Genomic DNA, 15034 nt, shown 5'->3' with positions numbered 1-15034 from the left:
TGCTTGAAGTGTCCTAATCTAGCGTGCTGGCCCTGGGTCTAGGCTGGGTTAAGGTGCTCCTTTTTTCATTTCCAAGTTTCCGACAGAACCTTGTGCATGTAGCCATTAGGACACGGTCACACTTTACAGTGGTTTTTTGTTTCATTTTGTTTTGTTTTTGTTTTTCTGCTTGTTATTAGATTTTGAGATCCTTGAGGGCAAGGGAACTTAGCATTGTGCCTACCATAAGTACCTAACAAATGTTTGCTTGATTTCATTTGACTTAATGTCAACTGATTTAACATGAAGTAAAGATTTATTTGAATATTCTGCTTTCTTAAAAATGCTGACTGGTCCCAGGTTGCCTGACACAGAAGAGGCTGTTGAGAATGGCTTCCCCTGGGTTATCAGACGCCCTCCATCTTCTCCTTTTGCCTCCCGGGATTTTAGACTCACACTGGCCTGAACATACACAATCCTGGGTACTTTACTTTGCAGCTCGGTGTACACTTGTGGGGGGGAAGCTTTTGGGGCAGGAGGCAGCTGCTAAGCCATTTGTAAAGAAAGGAGGTGATGGGAAAATGCTGGATTTCCTGCTACAGACAGACCCAAGATGATTAGTCCTATAATTTGGGAAATGAGCTACCAGGGGACAATCTGCTTTATACAAAGATTTTTCACAAGAGTCTTTCAAAAAGTGAGTTCGTATATTTGCAATTTTTTCCTCACCGGGGGAGAAAAGAAGTATTTCTCAAAGGGATCTGGAACCCAAAATGGTTAGTACCCACTGCTTAGTGTGAGTCAACAGAATTTGGCTTTCAAAAGTCAAGCATCTAATTTGATGTTCCTTTGTGGGAAGGCTAACATGTGAGCCTCTTTGTATTCATGGTCACGTGACACGACGTACCCAGCACACAACAGTCAATAGGGGTTTGTTTGGACAAAATACATTCATAGTCAAAGCAAGCCTTACTTGAAAGTCATCACTGTCCAGGGATGACATCATCTGATAGTGCTTTTTACTTTATACACCATGGTGTGCTCACATGTAGCAGTTAATAGAAAGAATTCACCTCTTTCTTTAATTCTTTCAGCCTTTATTTGAGACAGAGAGGCAGAGAAAAAGAGCATGATGTTGGGAAAAGAAAGGGAAAGGGAGAAGCAGACTCCCTACTAAGCAAGGAGCCCCACATGGGGCTCGATGCCAGCCCCATGAGATTGTGACCTGAGCTGAAAGCAGTTGCTTAACTCACTGAGCCACCCAGGGGCCCCAACTTACCCCTTTCTGAAAGAGTAAGAAGTTTCAGTTGAATTGGTGAAAAATTTGCAATTTCTCTACCTTTTCCATGTCCAACTACTGCCACTAGAAACTTTTATTTGCATGCTACTTATATTTGTAAATATTTCATATTCAATTCTTTAAAAATTCTGTGGGAGGGGCACTTGGGTGGCTCGGTGGGTTGGGCCTCTGCCCTTGGCCCAGGTCATGGTCTCAGAATCCTGGGATCAAGCCCCCGCATTGGGCTCTCTGCTCAGTGGGGAGCCTGCTTCCCCCTCCTACTCTGCCTGCCTCTCTGCCTACTTGTGATCTCTCTCTCCCTCTCTGTCAAATAAATGAATAAAATCTTAAAAACAAAAAAATTCTGTGGGATACATAGGCCCTCCAAGGAGTAGGACATCTGTGATGAGAATATGAGGCCTGGCTTTCCCGCAGCTAGGAGGCCTAGTTTCTTGTTCCTTTCCTTCAGTGACCCCGCAGAGGTGTTGTGAGATCCCACACAGATCCAGGTTTTAAACACAGCCAAACAATCCAAGCAGGTCTGTAACCCCAGGAGACCAAAAGTTCTGCAACAGCAGGTGACTTTTTTAAGAACGCTCACACAGTCTGGGGGAGGCTAACTTGGCCACCACAGAGCAGAAGGAAAAAAAAATAAGCCACAAAACCCTCTTTAAAAAAAAAAAAAAAAAAAAAGCAGCAGCTTCACTTGCTGGCTCAGCAGATGTTTTTCCCTATTATAGTTTGAAAAAGAACAGGACTTGGAGGCCCTTTTACCCTTAGTCCTTCCTCCCGCCCCCCGACTGTACCATTAAATCCTAGATACTGGGGTGACTGAAAAGGATAGGGAATAAATCAGTAATTGCAAAAAAACTGTCTCCCCATTTTCTGCTTGGCAGGACTGGCTACTTTCTTCTAAGTTGTTTATAATGATCCGTTCAAGGGTTTGCTCTGCTTGTGAAGGTCACAGCCAGAGCAGGCAATGAACTTTGGACTATGGCTAGAGCGAGGTAAACAACAGCACTATAAATACCAGGGCGCTGGCCATAGCTTGGAGGAGCCGCGGGCCAAGCCGGGAGAGAGGAAGCAGGCTGGTTGGAAGGGGTTGTGTAAGTCGCAACTTTGTGTTCGCCAATCTTTGATTCTTTGAGAGTTTGGTAAATAACTTCATTTTGAGCCTGATAAAATGTTTCTGTCCTTAGGATAGAGTTTTAAAAAGGGACATGGGTAAATGAAATAAAAAGAATACAAAAGGAAGAAATAAAAAAAATACAAAAGGAAGAGAACAAAAGAGTCCGGAATTGGGTGGGGGTAGGTGAGACTCTGCCTTGAGGACGAGGCACAGTCCTTGCAGATTTCTGCCCTGCCTGCTGGACGGGGGTGACTCTGCAAAGAGTTGTGTTGTTTTGTAGGCGGTATTGTGAGTTCAGGCTGGTCCGTCTCCCACGGAAATGCAGAGAATCTCAGGAACAATCAGATCCTGGGTTTGAGGGGGTCGAGACAGGTGTGGCCATTCTGCAGGACTGTGGAAATGTCCAGGGGTACTGTGAGCGGTTTCAGAAATCACCGCACAGGACAACACAAGAGCTGGTGTGGGGGGTTGGGGGGGCAGGGTGTGTCCACTGTGTGGAAGAGGTTGTCTTTGATGAAATGCAGGGTTTTGCAGTGTACAAGGTGAGTGGGTACTTTCAGGTGAACAAGGAAGGGCCCTCAGAGGCCAGCCTGGAGTTTGGGGGGGGTGGGGAAGTTTCTGCATATTTTGCCTTTTAATGGAGGAATTCAAAACAGATGTTAAGTCTGCATGTGGTCAAGAATCTTGTTTGGTGATTGAAAAGTGGTAGGACTAGTGAAATTGACAGTTACTTTAAATAGCTTCCAGTATTTCCAGCTGAGTTATCTATCGTCATTATTTTTAACATAGCTATCTGATAGTTATGATAATCAAATGTTTATTATGCAGAAATGATCCTAAGAAAATAAAGTTGAACAGCCTAGAAAAAAGTTTGTGTGAACTGCATAAGCCACTACCCTAGGCCAATGGTTTTTTGTCTTTTTTCATCAAAAAACTAAATGAGGCAAAAGGGAAAGAGTCTTTTCATTTATCTTTACTATTTAGCCCCTTGAGAGGATATGTACATGGTGAAGTGATGAATTCACCAAGTGGTGAATTTATGCTGAAGATCCTATAGCTGCTGAAATTATGTTCTTGAAAGAAGGGGCTCGCCCTCCATTCTAGTAAGAAACAAAACAAATGGAAATACTTTGTTCTCTTTGCCTTCCTCAGGCATAAACCAGTAAAACCCCGGCTTCTATAGCTGTTAATGGATTTAGCAGAACTGGTTTGAATCCAGTCTCTTTTGTGACTCACACCTGTGTGGACTTGGGCAAGATGCCGAACTCGCTCTCAGCCACAGTTTCCCAAGCTGCATAAGGGGGTGGGTGGTGATGGTCCCATAGTCAGTAAGAATGAACTGGCAGGCTATGGGGAGGTGCTTAGCACCACCCTGTCAAGTTCCATAAATGCTTAGTGAGTGGTGGCTATAATAAGAGTAATTGTGCCATCAGTAGAAATAACATCCTAAAGAAATCCCCTAGATTGAGTCCAGATGCAACCTCTATTTTTAAATAGTAGAATCTTAAAAATGTTAGAATAGTTGGGATGGACTTAATAAATCCTTTAATTTCCCCCTCTTTCCTTTTAGTTAGACTCTTATCAAGATACCCTATACAGGTAGGAATTTTGTGGTGTTAAATGATGTGAAAGATAGTCAGGTTTTTAAAAATTCTGTCCACATCTACCAGTGCACCAGAGCCCCGCTCAGTCTGGTTCTAGCCTTTCTATACGCATCTTAATTCTGGGCTCTCTCTGATCATCAGCTGCCCGCCTTCTTTCCCTCCCCTGTGTCCCCACAAAGTACTTTTACTTTCTTATCCCAGATTAGCGCCTGAAAATGTGCCAAATTCCCAGTTCTCGAATGTTGTCTCTCCATGGACTTTTATATCAGAATAAGCCTGTTCCTGGGTGGATTTTTTTCTTTTTCTGCTCATCTCTGCTGAATGAGTTCCTATTTTTGCTGCCTCTCTACAGATCCCTTGTTTTATGTGTACCTCACTGCTGGGAGAGTTAGCCTTAGTTTGGGGATATTTCTGGTCAGATACTGGACTTTTCTACTTAGAAGAGGGCATCTTTTTACCCAAGAGCACAGAAACTTCCTGAAAGTCATGGTGGCCAATACATGGGCGGAGTTTGATTGCAGTGAGTTTGGCGTGGTAGAGGGGCAGTGATTTGTGGCATATCTCCTTGCTCAGAGTTTTTTCTTTGGTCATATTTACCTCAGATGTGGTAGTAACAATTTGGTAGGCGGTTTTATACCTGAAAAGATTCAAATCCTTTATTGTTAACATAGAGCTACACTTCAAAGAGTAAGAGGAACAAAAGAGCCATACCCAGGAGACTTAGAAATGCAGAATGCTTGAACCTGCGGAGCTAAGGGCCCCACCTCAGCCACCTTCACGGTGGCAAATTGCCCTCACTGCCACCTCCGTTCTTCCTGGGTTCTCTTTCCATGCTGGCTCTTTTCCTTCCTTTCTTAGATTGATAGGGGGCAGAAAGCCGGCAGTCAGAACTTGCATCTCCAAGCTCTTATTTATTTGAGAGAGAGAGAGAGAGAGAGAGAGAGAGAGACATGAGATGGGGGAGGGGCAGAAGGATAAACAGAGTCTCTGCTGATGTGGGGCACCATCCCTGGACCCCAGGATCATGACTTGAGCCAAAGGCAGACCCTTAACCCACTTAACCGGCCCAGCCACCCAGGTGCCTGCATCTCAAAAAATCTTGTTTGCAGAATGTTACTTGACTATAGAGGCCACAGTCTCAAAATTTTTCTAAACCTTTATCTTCTAGACAAGTAGTTGGCTGCCTGTTGAGGCAGGTCTCCACAGCTTTACTAACGTTTCTGGCCAAACCAGGTGGTTCAGAGATGCTTGGACAACTCCCCTGCCTCTGGCGGATTTACCCCTTCTGGGTGAGAAGATTGGCACAGGCAGGCCCAACATAAGGAGCCCTGCAACACTGGGATGGAATCCCGGGCTAGCTGCTGATGGGAAGGGGGAGGGCACTGGCTGGATTTATAGAAATCCCTGGTTATGACTGTGAAGTCACCCGTGGAGATGACAGAAAGGTTTCCTCTATTACAGGACTACCCCAGCAATGTGGAGAAGCCTGGGACTTGCCCTGGCTCTCTGTCTCCTCCCAGTGGGGGGAACAGAGAGCCAGGGACAGAGCACCATGTGTAAGCAACCTCCCCAGTGGAGCATAGGAGATCAGAATCCAATGCTGAACTCAAGTGGTTCAGTGACAGTGGTGGCCCTTCTTCAAGCCAGCTGATACCTGTGCATTCTGCAGGCATCCCGGTGAGTGTCGTTCTGTGCTCCAGGACTTCTCAAGGGGAAAGCTATTGAACACGTACATACACACATAAAAGAAACACAGAAATGGAAAAGATGTGTTTATTAAATGACATCTTTAGAAAACTATACATGTTTGCCTAAAACATCTTAGAACAGAGTATACTAGGAGGATCTATACCAGAGCATTTATAGTGGTTTTCCTGGGATTATAGAAAAATTTTCTTCATTTTATGAACCCATGGTTTATAATGTCTTACTAAATATATATTACTTGTGTAATGAAATGTTCTAAAATGTAATCCTGCGAATGTGTTAGTTATTTTGATAGAGGAAGCAAATGCGAGTGCTTAGCTGGAGGAGAATCAACACTAGACTTGCCATCAAATGTCCTGTGTCATTTCACAAATACATATATGTATATATAAATTATATGTATAACAAATATAAGTATATTTGTTGGCTCTTCCGTAAGTATTTATTGGGTAGAATTCTCTGTGAAATGGATTTTAAAATGTACACTTTGTAAGATTAATTTGAGGACCAAATGAGTTATTGCTTGTGCAGTCATTTAGCATGAGGTTTTAACTGAGCACAAGTATTCAATAAATAATTGAAAAAACATAAGTTTTAGTCTTTTACAACAATGTAAAGAAGAGATGTAAGTAAAAAATAGCAAGAGTTTCATGTAAAAAATAGTGAGGCGAGAGAAGACACTAATAAATGAGATTATTCCTTTTTTGCGTTTTTCCCAAATATTTCAGATTGGAAGACCTGCGAGTAAAACTGGAGAAAGAAGGATATTTGAACATCTCTTATGTTGTTGTTAATCATCAAGGACTTTCTTCTCAATTACAATATATGAATCTTAAAAATAAGGTTTCAGAGCATATTCCTGTTTATCAACAAGAAGAAAACCAAACAGATGTCTGGACACTCTTAAATGGGAAAAAGGATGACTTCCTCATATATGACAGGTGTGTATGACACACACCACACACACCAAATTAAAACATAACCTGCTTTGCATTTAGTTTAAGAGTAGTGATTTAAAATAAGGCATCTTCTTTTGTTTTTATTACCAGATACTCAGAATGAACACATTAAAATGTTTGGTTTTAATGGTTTCTGTTTTTGTTTTTTTTTAAAGATTATTTATTTATTTATTTATTTGAAGGACAGAGATCACAAGTAGGCAGAGAGGCAGACAGAGAGAAGAGGAAGCAGGCTCTCTGGGATCATGACCAGAGCCAAAGGCAGAGGCTTTAACCCACTGAGCCACCCAGGCACCCCAGTTTTAATGTTTGTTTGTTTGTTTTAAATATTTTATTTCTTTTCAGCATAACAGTATTCATTGTTTTTGCACCACACCCAGTGCTCCATGCAATCTGTGCCCTCTCTAATACCCACCACCTGGTTCCTCCAACCTCCCACCCACCCCCTTCAAAACCCTCAGATTGTTTTTGAAATGACTTTCTTTTGTGCAAAAGAATCCACCATTCGAATAGGGAAACACAGAAAATTGACTATATGCCAGCCCTCCCCCCATGATTAGCATTCTGAAAAAGAAGGAGCAATTTGCATATCATAGACAATTCTAACCTGAGAATTTTGCAGATGAGTAACTATACTTTGCAGACCACTTGCTTATCTCTGATCTGACTAATAGTTTAAGAGTGACATACCTGAACTTCTGAACTATAAAGTATGTTAATCATTTAGGTCTAATCTGCATAAATCTGCTTTTGATCCCTTGAAGAATAAAACATTTGTATTTTGAGGGAACCTAGGTGCTTACATTATTTGATATGACCAGCATGACTAGTTGATGCTGTTTTCTTCGGACTCTCCGAAATGGTGAGCCAGCCTCTGTTGAGGACTAAGCCCTACTTTATCCTACTCTAAGTATTTTTGTTTATTGTGTTATTTTAGTCACCATAATACTCTAAATATTTTTAATATTATGTGTTCTTTTTGGACTATAAACTCCTTGTTTAGATAGTTGCAAAGTGTAGTTCTTTGATATTCACATAATGTTATATATCCTGGGCAAAATGTGGGCAAGAAGGACTTGGTATTCTCCACCATTTCTGAGAATACCAAGTATTGTAATTCCATTTCTTTCATTATGCTGAAATTTTTGTTGCATCATATATATATATACACATATATATGTATATGTACATATGTATGTATGTATATATGTATATATATATGTATGTATTTTAAAGATTTTATCTATTTATTTGACAGAGAGATCACAAGTAGGCAGAACAGCAGGCAGAGAGAGAGGGAAGCAGGCTCCCCCCACAAGCAGAGAGCTTGATGTGGGGCTCTATCCTAGGACCCTGAGATCATGACCAGAGCCGAAGGCAGAGGCTTTAACCCACTGAGCCACCCAGGCACCCCTGCATCAGATATATTTTTTAACTAAATGGGCTACTTGCTAAGAAATGAGGATCTTTTTTGTTACACTGTAAATTTTTTGTTGTGTGGAATTTGTGCTGCCATAGTAGTTATGAAAACCTCATGTGATTTGCAGAGCCCAGTTTATAATAAGTCAATGGTTTGGGCATTGGTAGAGTTTATGTGTCTTACCAAACTGTATTTGACCAAGTCATAGTGACTAAACTTAACATAGTTTTGATATTATTAATGTTGGTTTATCTATAACATTTTGAAATGCTTTTATTAGATTCACTGTATCCTTGCTGGGACATAAGGTGGTATTAAGTCCTAGGGAGCTCATCTGAGATCCCATTCAAGGAAATTTACTGAAGTTATGAATGGATGGTTCTTCCTTTTAAGACCATTAAGCCAACAATACATGTCCCAAACTGCTTATATACGATCACGGTAATTGTAAAGATACTGTGTTTGTCTTTTTTTTCAGATGTGGCCGTCTTGTATACCATCTTGGTTTGCCTTATTCCTTCCTAACTTTCCCATATGTAGAAGAAGCCATTAAGATTGCTTACTGCGAAGAGAAGTGTGGAAACTGCTCTCTCACGGTATTTTATTTTCCTCAATTATTTTTACTGGGAGAAAAGAGAAAATCTTTTAGGAGCTATCTAAATTGTTTCAAGACCAATTAGCTAATCAGTGTTTCTGTTGGCTATATTAAAAATAAACAACAGTAATTTCTATAATTACACACTCCTTCTATTATGTAACATGTACTATAAGACATTTTTTTCAAGATCCGTATTTCTGCTTTTATCTAGAAGTTTTGAAAACAAAAGTCAGTATAGATCACATATTTCAAATATCACCAAATGATACTGTGTGTGTTCAAAGTGCTCAAAGAATTCAGCTAACATAAAATAACATTATTGTAATATCCTGAATGTGTTCACATAAGAGCATACTGATAGCAAACCTAATTCATGGCATTACCTGAAATGGAATTGGGACCCAGACAGCTACTTAATTTGTTAAGGATCAGCTTTTCCGTGAAGCCCTTACACTGTCTGCCCATTTTGTAGCCAGAATCACCATGTTTATTTCACAACAGAATAGATTTTCTACTCATTACTGTTATTTCTCTCCTAACAACTATGAGAATATTTCTTCCTTGTTATAAGAAGCTCTCTTTAAATATGGTTTATGAAAAGATACTCAAGGAATTGATTTTAATTTATACTAACTAGAACCCCTTCCCCATGTTGAAAAGGAAAATAATTCCAAACAGTTTTCCTTAATAGGGCAAATTGGAAAAATTTAAACTCAGGTTTAAACATAATTCCTTTTTTTAAAAAAGATTTTATTTATTTATTTGATAGAGATCACAAGTGTGCAGAGTGATAGGCAGAAGGAGAGGGAGAAGCAGGCTCCCCACTGAACAGAGAGCCCAATGCTGGGCTCAGAGGTTAATGGCAGATACTTAGCCATTGAGCCACCCAGGCACCCCAAAAAATAATTCTGAATTTAATTTGTGAGCTATACATCTTTCAGATTTTTTCATATGTAAAGAAAGCTATCTCAATATTTAATGAAATATTTAATTAACTAATTTAGTTGTTATTAAGCACAATAGGTTACTCTAGTTATATAATTTTCACATTTTAATCTTTGTCATAATCCTATGAAGCTTATTCTAATGCTTTTAAAGAGGGGAAGACTGAGATAATGCAATAAAGTATTAATTCAATGTCTGACTTCTAAGTGCTTAATAAATGCTAGCTAATATTGATTCCTCATATTCTGGGGTTATTTTAGTATTTTGCATTTTTGCAAGTGCCTAATAGTTACAAATATACCCAGTTATATTTAAACAAAGGCAGAAACAGTTCCCATAAATGCTTAAAATTTGTGAGCCACCTGGAAATAGGAATAATATCCATATATATCTGATATGCCAAAGCAAATTGGACTTTTCCTATTTCATTGTATCCTAGATGCCATCAATTAAATGACACATTATTTTATGTACTATTTAAAAAAATTCTGTCAAGGTAGGACACAATGTTGTAACACTATCAACAGTAGGATGCATTCTGATTTTAAAGACATTAAAATGTGAAAAAAATACATTGAAGGATCGATAAAATGTAGGATTGATAAAATATAGTAATTGGTTTTTTGAAATTAGACTACTGATACCAATCTTTGAACATTTAGAACACTATGTGGTATATTTTAAACATTTATCAAATTGTTACTATGTCAAATTGTTTATAGTATTAAATTCTCAAAAGTGAAGGAAATAGTCAAAACTAAAAGGCACCCTATGAAATGGGAGAAGATACTTGCAAATGACATATCTGATAAAGGGTTAGTATCCAAAATATATAAAAAACTTCTAAAACTCAACACCAAATAACCCTAGTAATCCCAAAAATGGAGCAGAGGGGCGCCTGGGTGGCTCAGTGGGTTAAGCCGCTGCCTTTGGCTCAGGTCATGATCTCAGGGTGCTGGGATCGAGCCCCGCATAGGGCTCTCTGCTCAGCGGGGAGCCTGCTTCCCTCTGTCTCTCTGCCTGCCTCTCCATCTACTTGTGATTTCTCTCTGTCAAATAAATAAATAAATAAAATCTTAAAAAAAAAAAATGGAGCAGAGCACATGAATAGACATTTTTCCAAAGAAGACATATAAGAGGGCAAACAGACACATGAAGAGATGTTCAACATCACTGATCATCAGGGAAATACAAAAACTGTAGTGAGATACCACTTCGCACCTGTCGGAATGGCTAAAATCAGTAACACAAGAAACAACAGGTGTTGGTGAGGATGTGGAGAAAGGGGAACCCTCTTACGCTGTTGGTGGGAATGCAAACTGGTGCAGCCGCTTTAGAAAACAGTATGGAGGTTCCTCAAAAAGTTAAAAATAGAGCTACCCGGGGCGCCTGGGTGGTTCAGTGGGTTAAGCCGATGCCTTCAGCTCAGGTCATGATCTCAGGGTCCTGGGATTGAGTGCCTGCTTCCCTCTCTCTCTCTCTCTCTCTGCCTACCTCTCCATCTACTTGTGATTTCTCTCTGTCAAATAAATACATAAAAATAAAAAAAGAAAGAAAAAAAGATAGAGCTACCCTATGATCCAGGAATTGTACTAGTGGGTATTTACCCAAACAATATGAAAATATTAATTTAAGAGGATACATGTACCCCTCTGTTTATGGCAGCATTATCTACAATAACCAAATTACGGAAACAGCCCAAGTGTCCATTGATTGATGAATGGATAAGGAATATATGTGTGTACACACACACACACACACACGAATATTACTCAGCCAGAAAAAGAATGAAATCTTGCCATTTGCAACGGTGTGGATGAAACTAGAGAGTATTATGCTAAATGAAATAGTCAGAGAAAGACAAATACCGTATGATTTTACTCATATGTGGAAATTAAAAAACAAAACAAATGAACATGGGGGGAAAAAAGAGGCAAACCAAGATACAGATCCTTAATTACAGAGAACAAACTCAGGGTTGCTGGAGGGGAGGTGGGAGGGAGAGGTGGGTTAAGCAAGTGATGGGCATTAAGGAAGGCACTTGTGATGAGCACTTGGTGTTCTATGTAAGTGATGAATCACTGAATTCTGCACCTGGAACTAATATTGTACTGAATGTTAACTCTCTGGAATTTAGTAAAAATTTGGAAAAAAAGAAATAAAATAAACAAAGCAAAAAAAAAGATGGGCAGGGTAGCAAACCAAGAACCAGAAACAGACTCTTAACTGCAGAGAACAAACTGATGGTTACCAGAGGGGAGGGGGGATGGGGCGGGGAAATGGGTGAAGCAGGTGATGGGGATTAAGGCCTGCATCTGTTGTGATGAGCACCATGTGTTGAATGGAAGTGCTGCATCATTATATTGTACACCTGAACCTAATACTACATTGTATGTTAACTGGAATTTGAATACAAACTTTAAAAATTACATTGAATTCTTAAAAGTACCATTTAATAGTTGTATGCAAAAATCCAGTAGAATTTTTAACTTTTCAAAAACGGTGAACACTTAAAAGATCAGTGTGAGAGACCAAAGACTCACTAACTGTGCTTACAAATCACTTTAGGTAAAAGTTTCGTATGCTGCTGCTCTATCTGTAAGCTTTGAGGCTATGATTTTGTGAGCACACTAAACAAAAAAAAAAAAAAAAAGACTTGCAGTAAATTAACTAGATTGATGCAGAATGGAATCTCTTGCTCAGCAGAAGATTGGTGGGATTTGCTCCTTGCCCCCCACAGCCTGACAGGAGGAACCTAGTAACAAAAGTAGTGAAGTTCAAAACATTTCCTGGCGTAAGTTGAGGCATGAAAAATGACTCATTTTGAGCAGAGTTTTTTTTGGCATTTTTGAGTTATCAGAAATTAGTTTGCTTCAGAATATAGCATTATATTTGAATAGAATGATAAAGTGATACAGGTGTGAAAGGTTCTGTGTAGGTCAGCTGCTTGATATTTGTTTGACTTTACTGCAATCAGTGGTAAGTTCTTTTAACCAGTTAATCTAGTCTTCCTTCTGCAGATGTAAGTAAAGTCATTTGTGTTTTTTTTTTTTTTTAAGATTTTATTTATTTATTTGACAGAGAGAAATCACAAGTAGATGGAGAGGCAGGCAGAGAGAGAGAGGGAAGCAGGCTCCCTGCTGAGCAGAGAGCCCGATGCGGGACTCGATCCCAGGACTCTGAGATCATGACCTGAGCCGAAGGCAGCGGCCCAACCCACTGAGCCACCCAGGCGCCCCCATTTGTGTTCTTTTTAAGCCTTATCTGTCTCTTAATTCTTCAGAATTCTTTTTTTTTTTTTTCCTTTGAAGATTTTATTTATTTGACAGAAAGAGAGAGAGAGATCACAGGTAGGCAGAGAGGCAGGCAGAGAGAGAGGAGGAAGCAGATTCCCCACTGAGCAGAGATCCCAGGACCCTGAGATCATGACCTGAGCCAAAGGCAGAGGCTTTAACCCACTGAGCCACCCAGGCACCCCTCTTCTTCAGAATTCTTAAAAAATTTGGGAAATCTTCTTGATAAGAAAAATCTGATTTCTGCTGTTGATTTAACCAGTTTAGAAGCTTAGGTGAACTGTTAAATTTTAATTTGCTTATGCTGTATTTTATGTATTTACAAAACACTAATGTTAATTCCCTTGTAAGAAGCTTGGGGAATCTTTGATTAAATGCAGATTTTGTATAAGATGCAGTTTGTAATTAGGTATGACAGAAAGCAAATATTAGTAAGTCGAGGTGTTGAAACCGATTTCAGATTTGTACCTCATTAATATAATTCTAGAAAAACAAAGCCAGTTCAATCCTAATTAACTGGCTTGAATGTTACATATTGTAGCTCTGCAAATCATTTTTTGTGCACTCTTGCTAAATCTTTACATTTATTGATAAGTGATTGTAAATTTGTTCTAGACCCTGGAAGCTAAAGACTTCTGTGAAATGGTATCTTCGCCTACTGTGGGAAACACAACGGAGGCTCCCCAACCACACCATCACCACCACCACCACCACCACCACCTCCACCACCACCACCATCACAAGCATGGGCATCAGCATCATGGGAACAAGGAGCTTTCGGAGTCTCAGCGACCAGAAGCCCCAGATGCGGCTGAGTATCCCGCTCCTGAGGGCCTTCATCAGCACCATAAACACAAGACCCACCAAAGACAGGGCCACCCAGAGAACTGAAATCTGCCAGCAGGAAGTGAAGGTTTACAACTTTCTGTCCCACAAAAGAAGCTCTGACGAAAGGGTTGTATAAATCAGTTACTCTGCACATTGCCTAAAGATTCAGGGTTGGCCCCTAGCAGCTGATGCTGACACTGACGACATCTGATATTTGAAAAAACAGGGTCTGCAATCACCTGACAATGTAAGGAAACCCTCCCCTCTTTATGCAGCTGACAGGGCCTGTGGGCAGAGGAGAACGTCATTGAGTCTTGACAGTGACGTTTGCCTCCTGCTGCCTGACAAGCAAGTCAGCAGCTTCAGCCCACAGAAGCCAGCACCATTTGAAGCTGAAAAAATAAGGCCAAAATGTGAAAATGACCTTCATACTAAATAGTTAAATAAGACATACTCCCCAAGTAGGTCTGGACAATTTTATTTCCAGCATTTTATAAGCTAATTAATACTGATCCAAAAATAAGAATTGGATTTGTACAAACATGGAGAAATCTATTAATTGGCTTACAAATTTTAAAATTTAAATCAAAGAAATTTTTGCCCAAACCATGTTTTCATTATTTTATTATAAAGGTGATTGCAGCATTTGGTTAATATGTCTTTCTTTTTCTTTTTCCAGCATTCTACTTGCTTTAATGAGAACAGAGACATAAACTATGACCTAGGGGTTTCTGTTGGATAGTTAGCAATTTAGAATGGAGAAGGAACAACAAAGACATGTTTTCCATTTTTTTCTTATTTCTCAAAAAAATATTATCTTAGTCTTAAATCTTATGTTTTTAATTGATTAAACCTTTAAAGAACTCAGTGAATTCGTCTTTTAAGTTCCAGAAATACTGACACATGAATATTTTGCTAGGACTACATTTTAAATATCTACTTACACTTTGTATATCTAAGAGTCTTGATTTTCACTATCATGTATGAAATGAATCCCCTATATCCTATTTTCTTTATCTAGCATATCATACTCTTAAATTTGAGAGTCTGTCTTGAGAGTTGTAATGGAAAAGATAAAAGAATGTTGTCTGTCTGTTGATTGTTTAGAAAGTATTTCCATAGTCAATGATGGTTCAATAGGTAAACTAAGGCCTATAAACCTGAACTCCTTTATGGTTAATACTGTTAAGCAAGAATGTAGTACACGATTGGCCAGATGTGGTTTTGTTTAAATAAACTCAATTTAAAAAGTTTGAAGCTCTCCTTTCTCTTTGTTATTATTTGGGCAGTATG

General features: G+C 39.4%; 1 protein-coding gene across 2 annotated transcripts; it reads left to right on the top strand.

Moving 5' to 3' along the window:
* The first annotated feature begins 2215 nt into the window (after positions 1-2215).
* Positions 2216-14994, top strand: SELENOP (selenoprotein P). Of its 2 annotated transcripts, none has more exons than XM_004737944.3 (5): positions 2216-2364; positions 5453-5668; positions 6427-6639; positions 8556-8673; positions 13529-14994. In XM_004737944.3, the coding sequence occupies exons 2-5, from the start codon at positions 5466-5468 to the stop codon at positions 14129-14131; spliced, it is 1137 nt and encodes a 378-aa protein (XP_004738001.2). In that variant the 5' UTR covers positions 2216-2364; positions 5453-5465; the 3' UTR covers positions 14132-14994. The 2 variants fall into 2 exon arrangements, with proteins under 2 accessions (XP_004738001.2, XP_012906952.1); XM_013051498.1 differs by having other exon boundaries at positions 2302-2412.
* The last annotated feature ends 40 nt before the right edge of the window (positions 14995-15034 follow it).

This window comes from Mustela putorius, unplaced genomic scaffold, assembly GCF_011764305.1.
Source record: "Mustela putorius furo isolate JIRA1106 unplaced genomic scaffold, ASM1176430v1.1 tig00000407_pilon_pilon_pilon, whole genome shotgun sequence".
Lineage (NCBI taxonomy): Eukaryota > Metazoa > Chordata > Mammalia > Carnivora > Mustelidae > Mustela > Mustela putorius.
The sequence above is the reverse complement of the archived record's forward strand: the minus strand, read 5'-3'. Positions and strand labels throughout refer to the sequence as shown.